General features: G+C 40.3%; 1 protein-coding gene across 4 annotated transcripts in view; it reads right to left on the bottom strand.

Moving 5' to 3' along the window:
* ELMO1 (engulfment and cell motility 1) overlaps positions 1–16,150 on the bottom strand; it is a 584,323-nt gene that overhangs the window by 356,553 nt on the left and 211,620 nt on the right. For 3 of the 4 annotated variants that reach the window (XM_025378540.1, XM_025378539.1, XM_025378541.1), the window contains exons 9-11: positions 10,796–10,947; positions 8,531–8,609; positions 2,557–2,607 (exon numbers count right to left, since the gene is read on the bottom strand). In XM_025378540.1, the coding sequence (XP_025234325.1) occupies positions 2,557–2,607; positions 8,531–8,609; positions 10,796–10,947 (282 nt within the window). Of the gene's footprint in view, positions 1–2,556; positions 2,608–3,625; positions 3,671–8,530; positions 8,610–10,795; positions 10,948–16,150 lie in introns of all 4 variants that reach the window. The other variant, XM_025378538.1, reaches the window with a different exon arrangement.

Here is a 16,150-nt window from a genome sequence, read left to right as displayed (position 1 = left end):
GAAACAGAACTGAAAACAGAACATACAAGGAGTGGCAGGACAGGACGACTGGATAGGTCCACCCCCCCTCACCCCCGCCCAGAAATGGGACAGCTGCCATCAACTGAACATTCAGCATTTGGGACTAACACACAGCATTTTCAACACAGATTCTGGCCGTACATTAAAAATGCCAAACAACAGATCAATGTGGTGAAACAATCCATCACATCAGTTATTTCAAATGTTAGCCCCAGTCATGCCTTGCTATCTGGAAGACCAATTCTCTTGGGAATCTGTACTTGCTCCTGGGTAGACTGCTGCAAACCAACTTCTAAGTGGCTATTCAGTAAATGACAAAGTTCCCCACTGTAGAGAAAAATGATCTTCCTCCAGGACTAGAGGAAGTCTAGGTCCTTAGAGTGCTGCCTGGGTGCCTCTCAACCTGGCATCCACCTGCAATCCATACCCTAGCTGTTAGTGCCATGCTGAAATAGCCAATTAAAGAAGGAGGGGTGAGAGAAGATTGAGGAATAGAAGAAAGAGGACAGGGAGAAATCAGAGAATACCAAGTCACCGAACCAAAATTATGGGAAACAGGGAAGCTAGACAACAGGATGGTTAGGAGCAAATCAAACCCCTTATCCTCCAATCTTCAGAATAGCATGTTAACTCATAGCACACACTTAGTATCCAAAATATGTGGGTATCTCTTTTCTTAGCAACTCGAAAGTACTGCCTCCAAGTTCTTACAGGAGAGTACCAACCTCGAACTTCAGCCATCAACATCTCATAAAAGAAGAGATGTTGATTTTTGAGACAGGGTGGCCACAGTCATTAATGCCACTCACTTCTCAGGGCATTCTAACCCTGAGTGCCAGCCACATCAAGGTAATATGAAGACACTGAGCTACACATTGATGCTGCAGCTTCTACATTTATTGAGAGCCAATATAAAGAAGGACAGCAATTATGAATACTTGTGCACTTCCAAAACCACAATTGGACCTAGATGTATTCAGATGCTCTCCCAAGGTTCATTTCAGATTTCAGTTCCAGAGGGAAAAGTTTTATCTTTCCCGAAGAACTGGGGGACCTCTTTTTATCAAACAATGAAAATTACACTCATATGTTTCGTGTCATCCTTGACAGCCAGGAAGTTTAAAATCGAACTAACTTGGTCACAAATTGCAGTCATTACCACTGGCTTTGGGATCTAGAACATTTATTTTCAACATTAATTTTTGATGGCTTACTTGCATTGGTCGGGGAGGGAGGGGGGATAGTGTGTGTGTGCGTGTATAAGCCACTTGTTTTTGGTGTTTTGACATCTGGGACCTTGCTGACCTGGAGAGATTGCCCCTCCCAGATCTAGCCAATTCCTAGAGCTAATAAATGACTCCTTTCTTATGCAAATGAACCAGTCCAGAGCCTTGGCAACCACACCCTACTCCTCTACAAGCTCTGGCTCCTACTCTTAGGACCACTATTCTCCTGCCCTAACCATCCAGGGCCAGGTACCAGACAACCAGAGACAGCCCATAAACTCCACAGCCCACTGAAATTATTCAAATTAGCCAATCCCAAACCTGCTCAGCCAGCTTACCTGGCCTCACTTGTCCCTTCCCTCAAAAACCACAGTAAGGGCTCTTACCCAGATCTCCTTGGGCTTTCCCTGCCTCCCGACTCAGAAGCTTCCCCTGCCCCCACAATCCCCCAGTGGCACGGCATGCCCCCTCCTTTGGGGAACTATAATTAACAAACTTTTCTTTTCAATGCCAGCCACCTCCTGATCTGTTGGCCTCACCATACCCGAATACTGCTAAAACCTGCATTTGAGGACCAAGTGTTTTTAACTGTAAGCTTGCTGAACTGCTCTTTGGAATCACACAAAAAGAAATTCTTCTTTTTCTTTCTTTTCTTTTCCTTTTTTTTTTTTTTCTTTTTTGTAAGCAGGGCAATCAACCAACCTGCTTCTTTCAAGTAGCTGGTAAGTCAAATAGCGGGTAAGACCTCAGGACATCTTGTTACTTGGTTTATTTCTAAACATTTACAAGGTGACACCTTAGGGCTTTTTTTTCCACCAATGTTTAAGGTCATTTTGCATTGCAGCGAATGAGTGGCTCCCATCTTTATCTTTCCTTCCTCTCTCTTGCCAGGGGGCCCCAAAACTGATGTTCAACATCTCAGGACTTCTCTTGGTACCTGATATGGTTACAGCTAGCTTTCTCATTAAAAGAGCAAAACCTCATCAGGGTGAATCTCTTAAGCCTGATTTCCCTAACCTGCCCCACTGAGAGAGCTATCCAATCCTTCCTGCCAGAATGCCTTCCCCCTTCCTCTCTCTCCAGGGCAGTTCCAGAAACCCCTCCCTCCGATCCAATGAGGCAATTCCTGTGGGAAAGACTTTATTTATTCCAACTCCAAAAGCTCACTTTTTCCTTCTTTAGAGTTCCTACTGCTTCACCACAGAAGCAAGTCACAGAACAAACCACAGATTGAAGCCAAAAGAAGAGATTAATACATGCACCAGGCCACTCCTCCCCCACAAAGAGGTCACAGCACATAGGTACTCACTGTTAAAATGATGGAACGCAATTGCTTCTGAGCCAAAATATTCGCCATCTCCTGTGGAAGAAAAACACGCCCACACAAAGGCTTAGGTTAGAAAGCTACATTTCGACATGGCCAAAAATGACTTTATCCTGGGGTGTGCTTCGTAACTGTATATCAGCAGTATTTCGTATGAAATAATGAACTCAAACAGGCAGCAGTATTCAAATTATTTTTTTGACTGTTCCATTTAGAATGTAAAAGCCATGTCCAAAAGCAAAGGAAATATATCTGGCACCTGCAAAATTCTCTTCTTTAGGAATTTCTTCCTTCCAGAAAAAGGTGGGTGCTAAATAAAAATCAGGCACTCCAAACAAAGCAATCGTTCTCTATTAGAAAGCCTCATCATCTTTTATTAGGCTACGTATGTGCAGAAAGCTTTTATTAGGCAACACATGCCTGTAGCAAGGAGATTCCAGTATATCTTCTAAAAGTCATTTCATCTTAATCTGTGCAAAACCCAAGAGTGAGTAATACATATACCAGGCTACGTAAGTGATCTGAGTGGAGTTTAAGTGAAGGGCAAATATCTGGGTGATGCAAAGCTCTAGAGTCTACACTCACTGAGCTCTGCAAGGCCTGATTTCTACAGGTTGTGTTTCATGCCTTGGCATCTCCTGAGTGGCATGGAGGATTCAAGGGTGATTTTATTAAAGGAAATGATGCACAGACTCCTTTTATAAATATTGACAATTAGAGACTAAGGGAAAATAACATATTAAGCACAGTCTTGGAGCACACATTTTAAAGTAAAAATACTGCTCATATTCAGGAAGACACTTGATTGTTGTTTTGTGGTAGGGGGTGTTTTTGGTGTTGCTACTCTTACTGAGTAGAGAAGAAACTAAGCTATGGTTTAAAAACAGAACCATGATTTCTACCAAGGTGAAAACAAATTTGCAGAAAGCAAAGAGAACCAAGAACATGGGGGTGGGGGAGATTTCTGAGGGGGGCATACAAGCAGGGGTAGACAGGAGCAGCATGGGAGAGCAGGGCCCACTTTACGCTGACAAAGGGAACGTGGGTGACTTACAGTCAGAGGACAATCAAGGATGTCAACATTGCTCTCTACATCAACCTAACGGCGTCATCGCCACCACAGAAAGGAAAGCAAGCAGGAGAGAAGAAGGGATGGAAATTCAGAGGACTCTGTTAGAGGTTGACCACTTTATTTGAATGCCCCTGCTGACCCACTGCATTGAAAAGTGCTTAAATACTGTAAGGTGACAAAAAAGCTAGATGGCCCTCAAGTCAAAATCCAATACTAGGTCTTCTTCCACGCTCTTGAAAACAAGAAAGCAGGAGCAATGACGCATTGAGAAACAAGTCAAATGGTAACCCAGAAGGAACTTTCCCTTCCACTAGGCATAGAAAGCAGTGCTTTCTTCACAGTCTTCATAGACAGGCCCACTGGTGGTGGTTTTTTTGTTTCTTCTAGGCCAGATGTCAAGTAAAAGCCTCAAAGGATCCTATAGCTGTTTTAATTTCTTTCCTTTAAAACATGAAATTATTGCTCATAAATAAAAACAGAAACAAAAATTTCTGTTCCTATGTTTGCCTATCAGTTTATAAAATTTAAAGTTAGAAGGGACAATGCATGTCCAATTTCTACTAAAGAAATCATTGTAATTATCTGTTTACAATGTTTATTGTCTACATAAGCTGTGGGCCCCTCATGAGCAGAAACTGTCTTTTTCTTTTTTGTATTCCAAGCCCAAAGAACAATGTCTAACACCCAGAAGACAATAAATGCGTGATAAAATAACAAATAAATATTTTACACTATCCTCCTAAGGAACAGCAGCTTGGTCAAAGAGAAAATAGAAATATTCATACCTCCATTTCTTAGTCTAATAGTAAGGAATTGTTGGAGTAAATGTGAGAATCCATGGGGAATATTTTATAGCATTAAAATTATGTAAAAGTATATAGATAGATACAAATATGAATCCAGATATACTGACATGGAAAGATGTCCACAAAATATTGTTTAGTTTCAAAGGCAGTTTAGAAAAACTACACTGCATGTAGTATGCTCACATTTGGTGGGAAAAAAATGATGTATTAGGAGAATTTTTGCACAGAACAAACAGGGAAGTAGCACCATGAAAGTCACAAGAGTTGTAAATAATTGCAGTGGTTTTGCCTCTGGGAATATAATTACAGGAATCTTTCAAACTTCTTCCTTTTGAGTTAGTATTTTCTGATTTTTCTACCAAATCTTTTAACTAACAAGTTTTTTAAATAGTGCCTATCCAAAGTATATAAATATTTGTAGAGAAATTTGGAAGGGATCTCAGCAACATATTTGCCATTGAAATAGTGAACTGAATAATGGTGCAAGTTGTAAACAAAAGGATGCATTGCCCACCTAACAGCAACCCCCTCCCCGACAAAACTAGCACAGCCCTTCCCTCCATTTGTGCCAGGAAACAGAGAATCTCCTACATCCCAGAGGCATGGGAAAGCAAGGCCTCCACCCCTGGGGGAACCCTAGACCCTCTGGAACCCTTCTCCAGAGGAAGAAGCTTTGCCCTAGGTCCCAGCACAGGCGTCTCTCAGTAAGGCCTACTTCACGGATGCAAAGGAAAAAATAGCACAGGTCCTTCTGACCCTGGGGGCAATTTTTTCAGTAACAGCAGAAATAGGGTATAAGTGTTTAAAAGCATTCCAAATTCCAAGAAAAGCCAGATAATGGAGTCCTATGAATGTGTCTGGCCCAAGTCAAAAAAAGAAGATGAAATTTTAAAAAAGTATTTGACTGAAGTAGAATCAGGCACCCCCAAAAAAGTAATGGTTCTAAGGCTTTAAACAGGTAAAACAAAACAAAACCAACAAAAACAAACAAAAAATAGTGCTCCTGCAAATCCAGTAAATACATGTTTAGATTACATTTCAATCTAATCGGAGTGAGAAAATGGGCTTGGTGTTATCCAGGCTTCGGGGAGCTGTTTACTTGGCAAACACAGGGGAATTCTGTGAGTGACATCTCTTTGACAGGCGTTGGATGGGATGCTTTGCAGGTAAAAGCAGGGATAAGGTTGGGACTCAAACTCTGATTCTTACCCGCTCAGTAACCTGGTCAAGTTCTTTACTCCCTTTGAGTCTCAATTTCCTTACTTATAAAACAGAAATAATGTGGCTTTCTCTGAATATGAGAATAAAATGAAATAATGTAATATAAAATACTGAGCACTGCCTGGCACATGCCAGACTCTCAATAATATTATCATTGATGGCTGACTTTGGTCAATTTTTCTATTTGCCAAAAATTCAGAACTTTTAATTTTTCAGAACATATGCCAGCAATGTCAACGTCAAATTCAGACCAGCTGAAACTTAGAACATAGAGCCCAGACTAAGGTGTACACGCTCAGCTGTTAATATAAATCCACAGCAACCTACGTGATATTACCAGTTAGCTCAGTCTTCTGCTTTACAGGCCTCTACTGACCTTCAGAAAATAATATCCAACAAACTTTTCTTCATTATGAACCTGAAATCCCTTTTTAGAGCTATCTCGCTACTTACTGAATTTTTTTTAAATTTAAAAATCATGATACTCCCTTTACTTTGATTAATAACACTCCTAATTTCAAGAGTTTATAGTTTATGAAGTCCACATCACCTTTCCATGGGCAAGTCAATTAAATACGTTGTAGCTATTTTTAGAGCTTGATTGAGTCATATAATACTTCATAAATTTCTGCTGAATTATATACAGTCTTTCTTAGTTGGAATCTTTTCTTAAATGGTTTAAGGTTATTAGACTACACTTTGAGGTGGTTTATTACTCTTTGCGGTAGTTTATTAGAATAATATATAGCTAAACTGTTTCCTCTCAGTCTTATGTTGCATAGTTTTCAAAGAAAGACTTGGTTCACAAAATCCAAACCTAATCTTATGTCGACATTCCATTATATTACCATTATCAGCAATGTCCTGAAATTCCCTATTTGTCCATGGTCATGAGAGTCCAATTTAACAAGTGAACAGTAGTGCTTGGTATAAAATAAGATACAGTATGCATTTTATTCACGTCTAGATTCAGAGATCCAAGTGAAATGGCCTTTTGAGTGGGCATGAACTTTCACCTCTTCTAATCCATCTTCTTCTTTCACAGATGGAGAAAGGAAAGGAAACTTCCAAGAGTTGAGATCAGAATGCAGCCTTCCTGACCCCACACGCTACACTCAGCTACCATGTGGCTGGGCCAGAAGTCCCTGGTCTGGCCAGCAGAAGCACCCAGTTCCTCCAATGCCCACGTCAAGCTTGTGGATATACACAGTGAGAGCTTCCAGACAACTTCCGGGCTGCTTGGGAGTTACCATGAGTTCGGTATTTAGACTAAAATATCACAGAAGCAGCCCTATCCATGATTTCACCTCAGATCTGCAAAGCCCCTCCTAAAAATCCAGCCAGGGGAAGAGCGCCCCCACCACAGGCTTGTGGAGGGCAGGCACCTCCACCTAGTTCCAGCGAACACCAAATCAAACATCCAGGAAACTATTAAGTGACACCACTCCTTGTGCAAACACAGCCCCCCTGGGGATAAGTAAGAAATTCTAAATGGAAAACAAACCAGAAGCTGTCATGTTTAGTCACTGAGGTTTAAAATCCTTGGCAATGAAAAAGTAAAATAAAATCCAAAAATTCTTGTCATGGCATTCAGTAGCAGGTTCGCTTTCTAATTTCTTCTAAATGAACTCACTGGCAACTGCCATCAAGACCCTCAGCATAGTTTCTAAGTGGGTGAAACGAGCTCATATTTCCACCTACTTTTTTTAAGGAAGGAAACTGTGACCAGGGTAACATATTACAGGACACATTGATTGAAAAACCATGAATGGATTTTGAGGTGTGAGCTACATTCTAAGACAAGGCAAAATTCCACTTTTTCACGTCCCCTCTGTAATGCTCCTTTCCTTCGTGAAGAAATAAAGGATCTACAGACAAAGGACACCATCAAATGAGAGGTTCCATCTATGTACATTAAGGGGTTCCTTCCTTTTTTTTTTTTTTTTTAAAAGATAGTCTCGCTGTGTCGCCCAAGCTGGAGTGCAGTAGTGTGATGTCAGCTCACTGCAACCTCTGCCTCCCGGGTTCAAGTGATTCTCCTGCCTCAGCCTACCGAGTAGTTGGGATTACCAGTGTGTACTATCATGGCTGTAAAACAGGCCGGCTAACTTTTGTATATTTAGTAGAGATGGGGTTTTGCCATATTGACAAAGCTAGTCTCAGCTTCCTGACCTCAAATATCTGCCTACCTTGGCTTTCCAAAGGGCTGGGACTACAGGTGTGAGCCACTGCGCCTGTTTTTTTTTTTTATACAGAGGAAAGAGATGGCTCCATTTTCCCTGCCACATCCACACACAGAAATAAGTAATCTCACCAAGCAAGGAGCCCCTCTGACATGTGAATGCAGTTATCTCCACCAGGAGCAGCCATCTGCATATTATCCCTCCTGTCCTCTCACCTTCCATCGCCTCCCTCCGTGGGAAAAACGTAGCGCCTCTCAGGGTCTCCCTTTCCTGATCCAGAAAACGAGGACTGTACTTCCCTCACCCTAGTGAGCATCCCATGAAACGACAGAAGGTCGCGGGGACTCCTAACTCCGCTTCCACCCAGCAGCAACGTTTTCACCTTTGTACATCTGGTCTTCCAGGTTGCATTTTATTTCATGAAAAGGCTCTATTGCTGGAACACTCCTAGCATCCCTCATCAGTCAAGGGCTTACCGTCTCTACCCACTTGCCCCTGGATTTGGGAAGGACCCCAGCGGGCCAGCTGTGCAGCAGAACATAGCTGCTGTGGAGAGTCCATATGTGGCCAGGACAGCAGAGTGGCCCAATGAGTCCCCGGATGGAAGGAGAGGGCGTTCTCTGCACACAAAGTTCCTAGCCCTGACATAGCCGTTAGACTAAAGAAATGCAACTTACCTGCCTCCTGTCATCAGGAGCCTTCAGGAAAAGTGCATTAATCACTGCAATAGTATAGGTTTGGATTTCTTGATCTGACCTGTAAAGATACAGAACAATTCAGAAAATCAGAACACAAAGTTAGAAGAGACTAGCCCTGGGTCAAATCCTGAAAAGCCTCAAAATCAGCCTCCTCTCCCAAAAACAAGTGAGAGACAAACGTAGGGCCTAGCAAATGCATTTAGCACTGAGAATGCATTTCAAACATCACAAGTCAGAAAATATACAACTAGTATTACCAGCTCACAGTACACTGGTCAGTGCAGAATGCCCAGAAATACAGGCAGCCTTCTCTCTTATTCAGATTGAAAGCATAAACCTAGGGGATGTTGTAATTGATGTACTACTAGTAATAGTTGTTTGTATGTATGTATGTATGTATGTATATGTGTGTGTACATATGTGTAATTTTCTGTCTGATACAAGAAATATAGCAGGGAGTAGTTTCAGATGTCTCTACATTCTTGGGCTAATTGGGTGGCTCTATTACATATTCTAAAATTCTATTTCCAAATATAAACATTTAAATAACAAAAAGAACGGGTGTTTGTTTATAAATCTCATTTTCACTGGAAAGCAACCAGAAATAATAAATGAAACAAAGCTCTAATGTAAGGCATGTGGTAAACAGTAAATAAGGAGGACTCAAGGCATAAACAAAGAGTGACTTATGAGCTACATTTAGGAATAACTTATCAGGCCAGCGAGACAGAAGTGGAGCTTAGAACCAGGCCAGGATAGGGTGCAAAGCCCAGTTCATCACAGGCTGGCTGAGACCTTGGACAAGTTCATGGGTATCCCCCAAGGCACAGTTACCTCATCTACAACGTGGGGTTAGACACACTTATTTCATGGGATTGCTGTGAAGATAAAATGAGATTATGCATATAAAATCCTTAGCACAGTACTTGGAGAATAATAAACTCTTCACTTTGGTAATGTGCTTTGGGATGAAGATGTGTGCCTTTGAGATTCCCAGAAAAGACACAGTATATAAATTAATACAGCTCACACTCAAAGGAAATGTGAAACTGGTCTTATTTCTAGAGAAGCTACCTACATTCTCATCATTTTGAAGAATTATGATTCTGAGATCACAATCACTGAGGCCACCACAATCCTCAGCTTCTGTGACTTAAATTTTAAATGCTGATCATCCTCCTACCTCCAAATGAAAAAAATATCTAATATAATCTACTTTGGTAGTTTATATTATAAACATAACAGTTAACATTTCAGAGAACCATTCCCACCCTGCACCACCAACCCAAATGGGCCAATCGGGTTTCCTCTTGAGAATTGCGACCTACTGGACCAGGGGCAAGAGTTAGTGGGAGTTGGGTCATTGTAGTGCCAACCACAGTTCTAGAGAAAAGGCCATCTGCTGAGGACTCCAGGGAAGCTATGGTTTCTCTCCTCCTCAAGGCTTAGCTACTTATGTCATTTCTGGATTCTACAAGGTACCCCAGTATTGTTCCAATAACCTCCTTTCCTATGTAAGCGAGCTCACAATGTTTATTATCACTGCAACCCAAAATACTTTAATTTCTAAAGTAGCACTGTACAATAGAGTCCTCCTCAGGTTGGTATCATCAGAGACAACCTTCCTAGTTACCTAAGGGAGGAAAGAAGGGGAAAAATGCCTCAAAGACTGCAGGCTGCAGAGGCAGCTATCTTACTTCCATTTTATAGCTCAAGCCACTAGAAAAAAAAAAAAAACCTTTATTTTATTATAAAATACAAAAGAAGCAACTCACTAGAATCACCTTGAGCATAACTAAGAAAGAAGCCTGCCTTTAAAAATTCCTAGCAAAAAGGCATAACATTACATTTCTAATTAACTATGAAAATACTCATTATATCACAGAAAACATTAACTTAGATGGTTTAGGAAAGAGAAATTAAGAGAACAAATCATCCTGTTTTACCTTCTTAAAAGTAAAACTCTGCCAATATCTACCAATAGCCACTAAAATTGAGAGCTTACCAAGGGCCAGGTGTGGGGACAGGCAGTGCCAAGAACCAGTCTGGAGTTCAGTGAGGGACAGGGGCCAAGGGAAAGTAACCATGCCATTCCAGTGTGACACATGGTTTGGTTATATGCCAAATTGAGATTTTTTTCTATACATTTAACCAAACTATAAAAACACAAAATGTTTCCCAGTGCATCACCGTGGCCATCTTCCTGAAGCATTTCTCCTCCCCAGAGCATCTCAGCATGCTTACCCTTGCAGGTGTGGAATGAGCTGGCCGATGGTGATCTCCTGCGCCACTTTCTGGTAGAGGTCATGGCTATTGAGCACCATCGACTCCAAAATGGCCAAGGACCGCTGCAGGATCGAGATGTCTATGGCTGACTTGTTCACAAAACTTGCTATCTGAAAATCCAAGTGGGACACAATTGACTGCTCGTGGTAAGTAGAGCAGAGACGTGGAGAAGGGAACAAATGAAGCAAATCGGGAACTCATTTAAGAAACACCAGGCACTGAGGATGACCTGGAATTACAGCAAATAGCAAGAAACCCATCGATCCAGGGATTATTCATGATATCATCACAAAGCATGATTTATCACATCTCTATAATTCACTGATAAGCAAATTTTTTCAAAAAGACATACTTCCAAAGATTATTCTTTCTGTATTTCCCAGGACTATTCTCCTGAGTTTCATCTTTTAGGGGCAGACAATTTCAACACATATATTGTAAGGATGCCTGTGTTTCTCTGGGACGGTAATTTCAACATATGTTAATTGCCATTCCTCTTGCATTCCCAGGCTCCTCCCTCATCCACACAATCCATGGCTTTTATATGCTTATCATGTTCTTGTTGCATTCTTAGGGGACTCGCACAAATCTCACTTGTCAACACAATTCAACTGGCAACTTCTCAGTCATTGGCCACTCTCTTAAATGAAAAACTCGTTACCCGTTTCTTCCAATTTCTGATGGTTAAAATAAGTTCTTTTCATCTCTCCTAAATTTAGCAAACAGGAAATCATTTAAATGAGCAGTACTAAAAGTTAAAATACTAGTTTAAGCTCCAAATTAGATTCTCTAAGGAATTAATCACTAAATCCCCAAACATAATAAATCACATTGTAAGAGGAAAATAAAAAATAGAGGTTAGAATAATGGATCACAGTAATCCAAACACACGGGTACCATAAAAGTCTTATTTTAGAGGCCTCATTAAAAGTTATTACTGTCTGTTGACAACTAACAATAAAAAACCATTATTATATCAGTATAATGACGGCTTTCTTAAAAGCTAAATAACTTGGTTCCACAAGAAGTAAACACTTGCTGTTTCCCCGTCAACACTAATTTCTCCCTTTTTGCTTTCCCAGAGACCACTCGCCTCATCTCCTCTCCATCCTTGCACATGATAAATGCACAGTGCACCATGGCAATTCCCAGGTACCATCGGAATTGTCCCTAGTCCGCTGATGTCCAGGTGAAAGGAGGGGTGGGATATGCAGATCGCAACACTCTGCCTACCCCAGCTACATCTGGATCTCAGAGGTGGGAAATGAATAATGTGAAGAAGTGCAGTGACATTATGATTTTACATTCTGAAAAGCTCTTATTTTAAAATACAAACTTCAGGAAGAGTATGGAAATTTTAAGGTTCTCAAAAGACTGCTTCAGCTCTTTTCATGGCTAATAAACTTCTCCAACATGTTTACTATCCTTGGCAAGCCCTTGACTTACTCCTCACAGTCTGCTCCAATCCACCAAATCTACCATACTAAGGCCACCCTTCTTTCCCTAGGGCCATCTTTCTCTGACAAAAATCCAATTACTATTACACTGTGTTTAGGGTTTAATGCTTAATTTAGACATCTTCTAAACAGAGAATAAATTCTCTGACTCCTCCCTTACCCCACCAAACCATTTTTCATGCTCTCGGCATAATTCTTGGCACTGGTATTAGGAAACTGAAGAACTCATAAAGAAATTCATTGACAATACTTCAGATTTTCTTGCAACTAATTTTCTCCTCATTCCCGGCTCCCCTGCTTGTCTCTATTTATTAAATTTGGATGTGCCTTAAGGCTGCATGGAGGCTTCTGCCTGAGAAGCTGTTGCTGATATTGTCAAGCACCCTCCACCTCCATCTTCATGCACTCTTTTCATTCAGCCAATATTTACTCATCAATAATTGCTCCATTTCAGTAACATGCATTGCTTGTGTGCTATACAATAGGCTTGCCCTGTCCCACAGAGCTGGAAATACAAAGATGAAAAGAACAAACAAATTTCAAGGACCTTACAGTCTTCTATGGACAGATAAAAAGGCATTTACCATGAAGTACACTGAGGGCCTATTCTTGGCATCCAAAAGGATGCCACCATTTGGATATTTCAAAAAAGCAAAAAATTAAATGGAGGGAATATCAATCTCATTGTCTTCGTACTCCTCTCTTCCCAATTATCACTCTTTTCTAAGAATCCATAATCATTAGTGATTCATATTTCCAGCTCCCTATTTTACATCTCTGGGATACATCTGACAGGTCTCCGTTTTGATACATAGTATATACATAACACTGGCCCAGTGGTCTAACTCATTGCTGGGTTACTAAAACACAGTCTTCTGCATGTTCTTTTATGTTCAAGTTTTCCATCAAATGGAAATTTACCCCCTGAATTATTCCCCTACTTCCATAAATATCCTTTTTACAGTATTTCCTTTCTTGAAATATTCAATCAGAACTCTCCGTGTTTTCTTTCTTTTTATTTATTTATTTATTTATTTATTTATTTATTTATTTATTTTTGAGATGGAATCTTGCTCTGTTGCCCAGGCTGGAGTGCAGTGGTGTGATCTCAGTTCACTGCAACCTCCACCTCTCCAGTTCAAGCAAGTCTCCCGCCTCAGCCTCTTGAGTAGCTGGGATTACAGGTGTGCACCACCACACCAAGTTAATTTTTGTATTTTTAGTAGAGACGGCGTTTCACCGGATTGGTCAGGCTGATCTCAAACTCCTGACCTCAAGTGATCCACCTGCCTCGGCCTCCCAAAGTGCTGGGATTACAGGTGTGAGCCACGGCACCCAGCCTACTCTCAAGTGTTTTCTGATAGGAAGTACACCTTCTCATAATGGGTTTTAAAGTTCTCTATGAGTCATTAACTCTTCCCTGCTCCCAGTGGGCTTGCTCAATGGTGGCAAAAATAATCTGCTGTCTTTGCTTTAATTTAGGCATATTTATATCCCACATACATATTCCATTTCCATTAGTTATTTCTACATATTTTTCTCCTAAGAAATGAATCCCTTACTTTCATGAAAGTATTCTTTAAAATTCATTTTTCTAGTAATTCATTTCTTCCTTGACATAAAGAACCTAACCATTTCAGCAATCCTAAAGCATGTTACGTAATGAGCATTTTGTGTAACACACCTGGAGCACTCAATGCATTAGAGTCCTATGTACAAGTCTGAAGTACATGCTAATAGTTTTCTGAAACTTAACTTCTTTCTTTTGTCTTATTTGTCACTGGTTTTAGCTAGGTATTCAAATGACCTAATACTTTAACTGAATGTGTATTAATAACCAAGGCATCAGAGCTGATCCAAGTGAAAGAAATAACTATCGTCCTCCAGGGAACTTGAGACCAACTCCTTATAACTGAATGTATAAATCAGTTAATGGACAAATGTCTGTATGTCCAGTTTGAAAACTACAGATCTTCGTATAGCTAGAGGTTATTCATGTCTATTTAAATTTTCATTTCCTTTATCCCACAGAAGAGTAATAATGATTCCCTCTGCCTTTCAATTTATCCCAACTCCATCACTGCACTTCTGGATGACACAAGTGAGCCAACCCAAGCCAGCCACAGTCCAGCTTCTCAAAAGTAGGCCCGTATCATAAGGAAGTAGTAAGTAAGAGCAATCAGCAGTAATTTTATATACACTAGCTCCTTGTACTGCTCATTCATTTGAAAACCTTAGTTAAATAAAAGAGAAATATTTATGTAACTTTTAACAAGCTAAGGGGTATTACAGTGCATGAATCAACAATCCAATAAATACTTCTTAGAATCACTTAGAATGAGATCTTAAAATTCTCCTGTTATCAAAAACTGAAAGAACCATGGAAGGCCGACACAGTGGCTCACGCCTGTAATCCCAGCACTTTGGGAGGCTGAGGCGGGTAGATCACGAGGTCAGAGGATCGAGACCATCCTGGCTAACATGGTGAAACCCCGTTTCTACTAAAAATACAAAAAAATAGCCAAGCGTGGTGGCGGGCGCCTGTAGTCCCAGCTACTCGGGAGGCTGAGGCAGGAGAATGGCGTGAACCCAGGAGGTAGAGGTTGCAGTGAACCGAGATTGCGTCACTGCACTCCAGCCTGGGTGACAGAGTGAGACTCTGTCTCAAAAGCAAAACAAAAAAAAAAAAACAACCATGGGGAACATGAAGCTCCACTCCTGTATTTAAAATTATCTAGGTAGAGGCCTGTAAATCTCTCAAATTTTTAAGAGGCAAAAATTACCAGGTCTTTAAACCAATATGGTGGGATGTTTGTCCAGGTGCTGAAAACATTTGTGGGGTGAGCCAGGTTCTCCTGCACAGCTAAGGTTTTCTGGAGCATTTATGTGAAACCTTCCTTCCAAAAGAAGGCACTGATATTATAATTGGCTAGGGAAAAACCAACTCATAACATATAAAGTTTTTTTTTCTTTTCTTTCTACTCCGTGTTTTCTTACTTTGTCCCTAAGTAGCAGAGTCTTTAAAAAGCAACAACATTATATATTGGTATCAAGGAATTCCAAGTTTCAGAGTTGTTTATGAAATGATGCTATTTATTGCAGCCAAAATTTGTAAACCAGAATCTAGATTCACATATAACAAAACAGATAAAGTAATAGAGAAGGAGACAGAAGCTGGCAGGGAAAAAAAATATTTCTCCAAAGTGGTATGAATTTGGCATTAATAGGAAGCCAACTCTAGACCACAGAGATAGGCATCTTTTGTCAGCCCATTTCCTAGTCGATTTTTGTTGAGATAAAGCTCCATTTAAAAGACAGTTGCCTGCATACAATTCCTGGGTTGTCAAAGTGCTGAATTTGGTCCAGCTAATGAATAAAAAAGTTAACCTTACAGAAAAGTAAGTAATTTTTTGATGACTATTTTTCAGATTCATGTAACACATCTCTAAGTAGCAATGCAAAGAAAATATGACTGGGAATGAGGACACGAAATAGATTAAATGTGTTGCTTTTTGAAAATACTTACTTTTTTATTTAAACCACTGAGACTGTCAGTCTTTACTTTCTTACATTTAATATGATTTTTGAATTAATTTCAATGAATGAAAAATATTTTCTTAAGTTGTGAGAAAACTAAATGACTGTCATTCTCTCTGGCCACTGCTCACAAGAAACATAGTTTTCTAATTCCTTTCCACTCATAACCGAAATTTTACTTAAAATATATTTAAATATGGTACTTTTTTCCCTTCTCTTCTTCAATTTCTGTGGGTATTTTTAATGCTTCCAAGAAAATTTTATTCATTCATTTCACAGAAATGTATTAAGACCTTACTCTGTGCCAGGCCCCGAGGAT

This window comes from Theropithecus gelada, chromosome 3 (genome assembly GCF_003255815.1).
Source record: "Theropithecus gelada isolate Dixy chromosome 3, Tgel_1.0, whole genome shotgun sequence".
Classification (NCBI taxonomy): Eukaryota; Metazoa; Chordata; class Mammalia; order Primates; family Cercopithecidae; genus Theropithecus; species Theropithecus gelada.
This window is presented reverse-complemented; position numbering and strand designations above follow the sequence as displayed.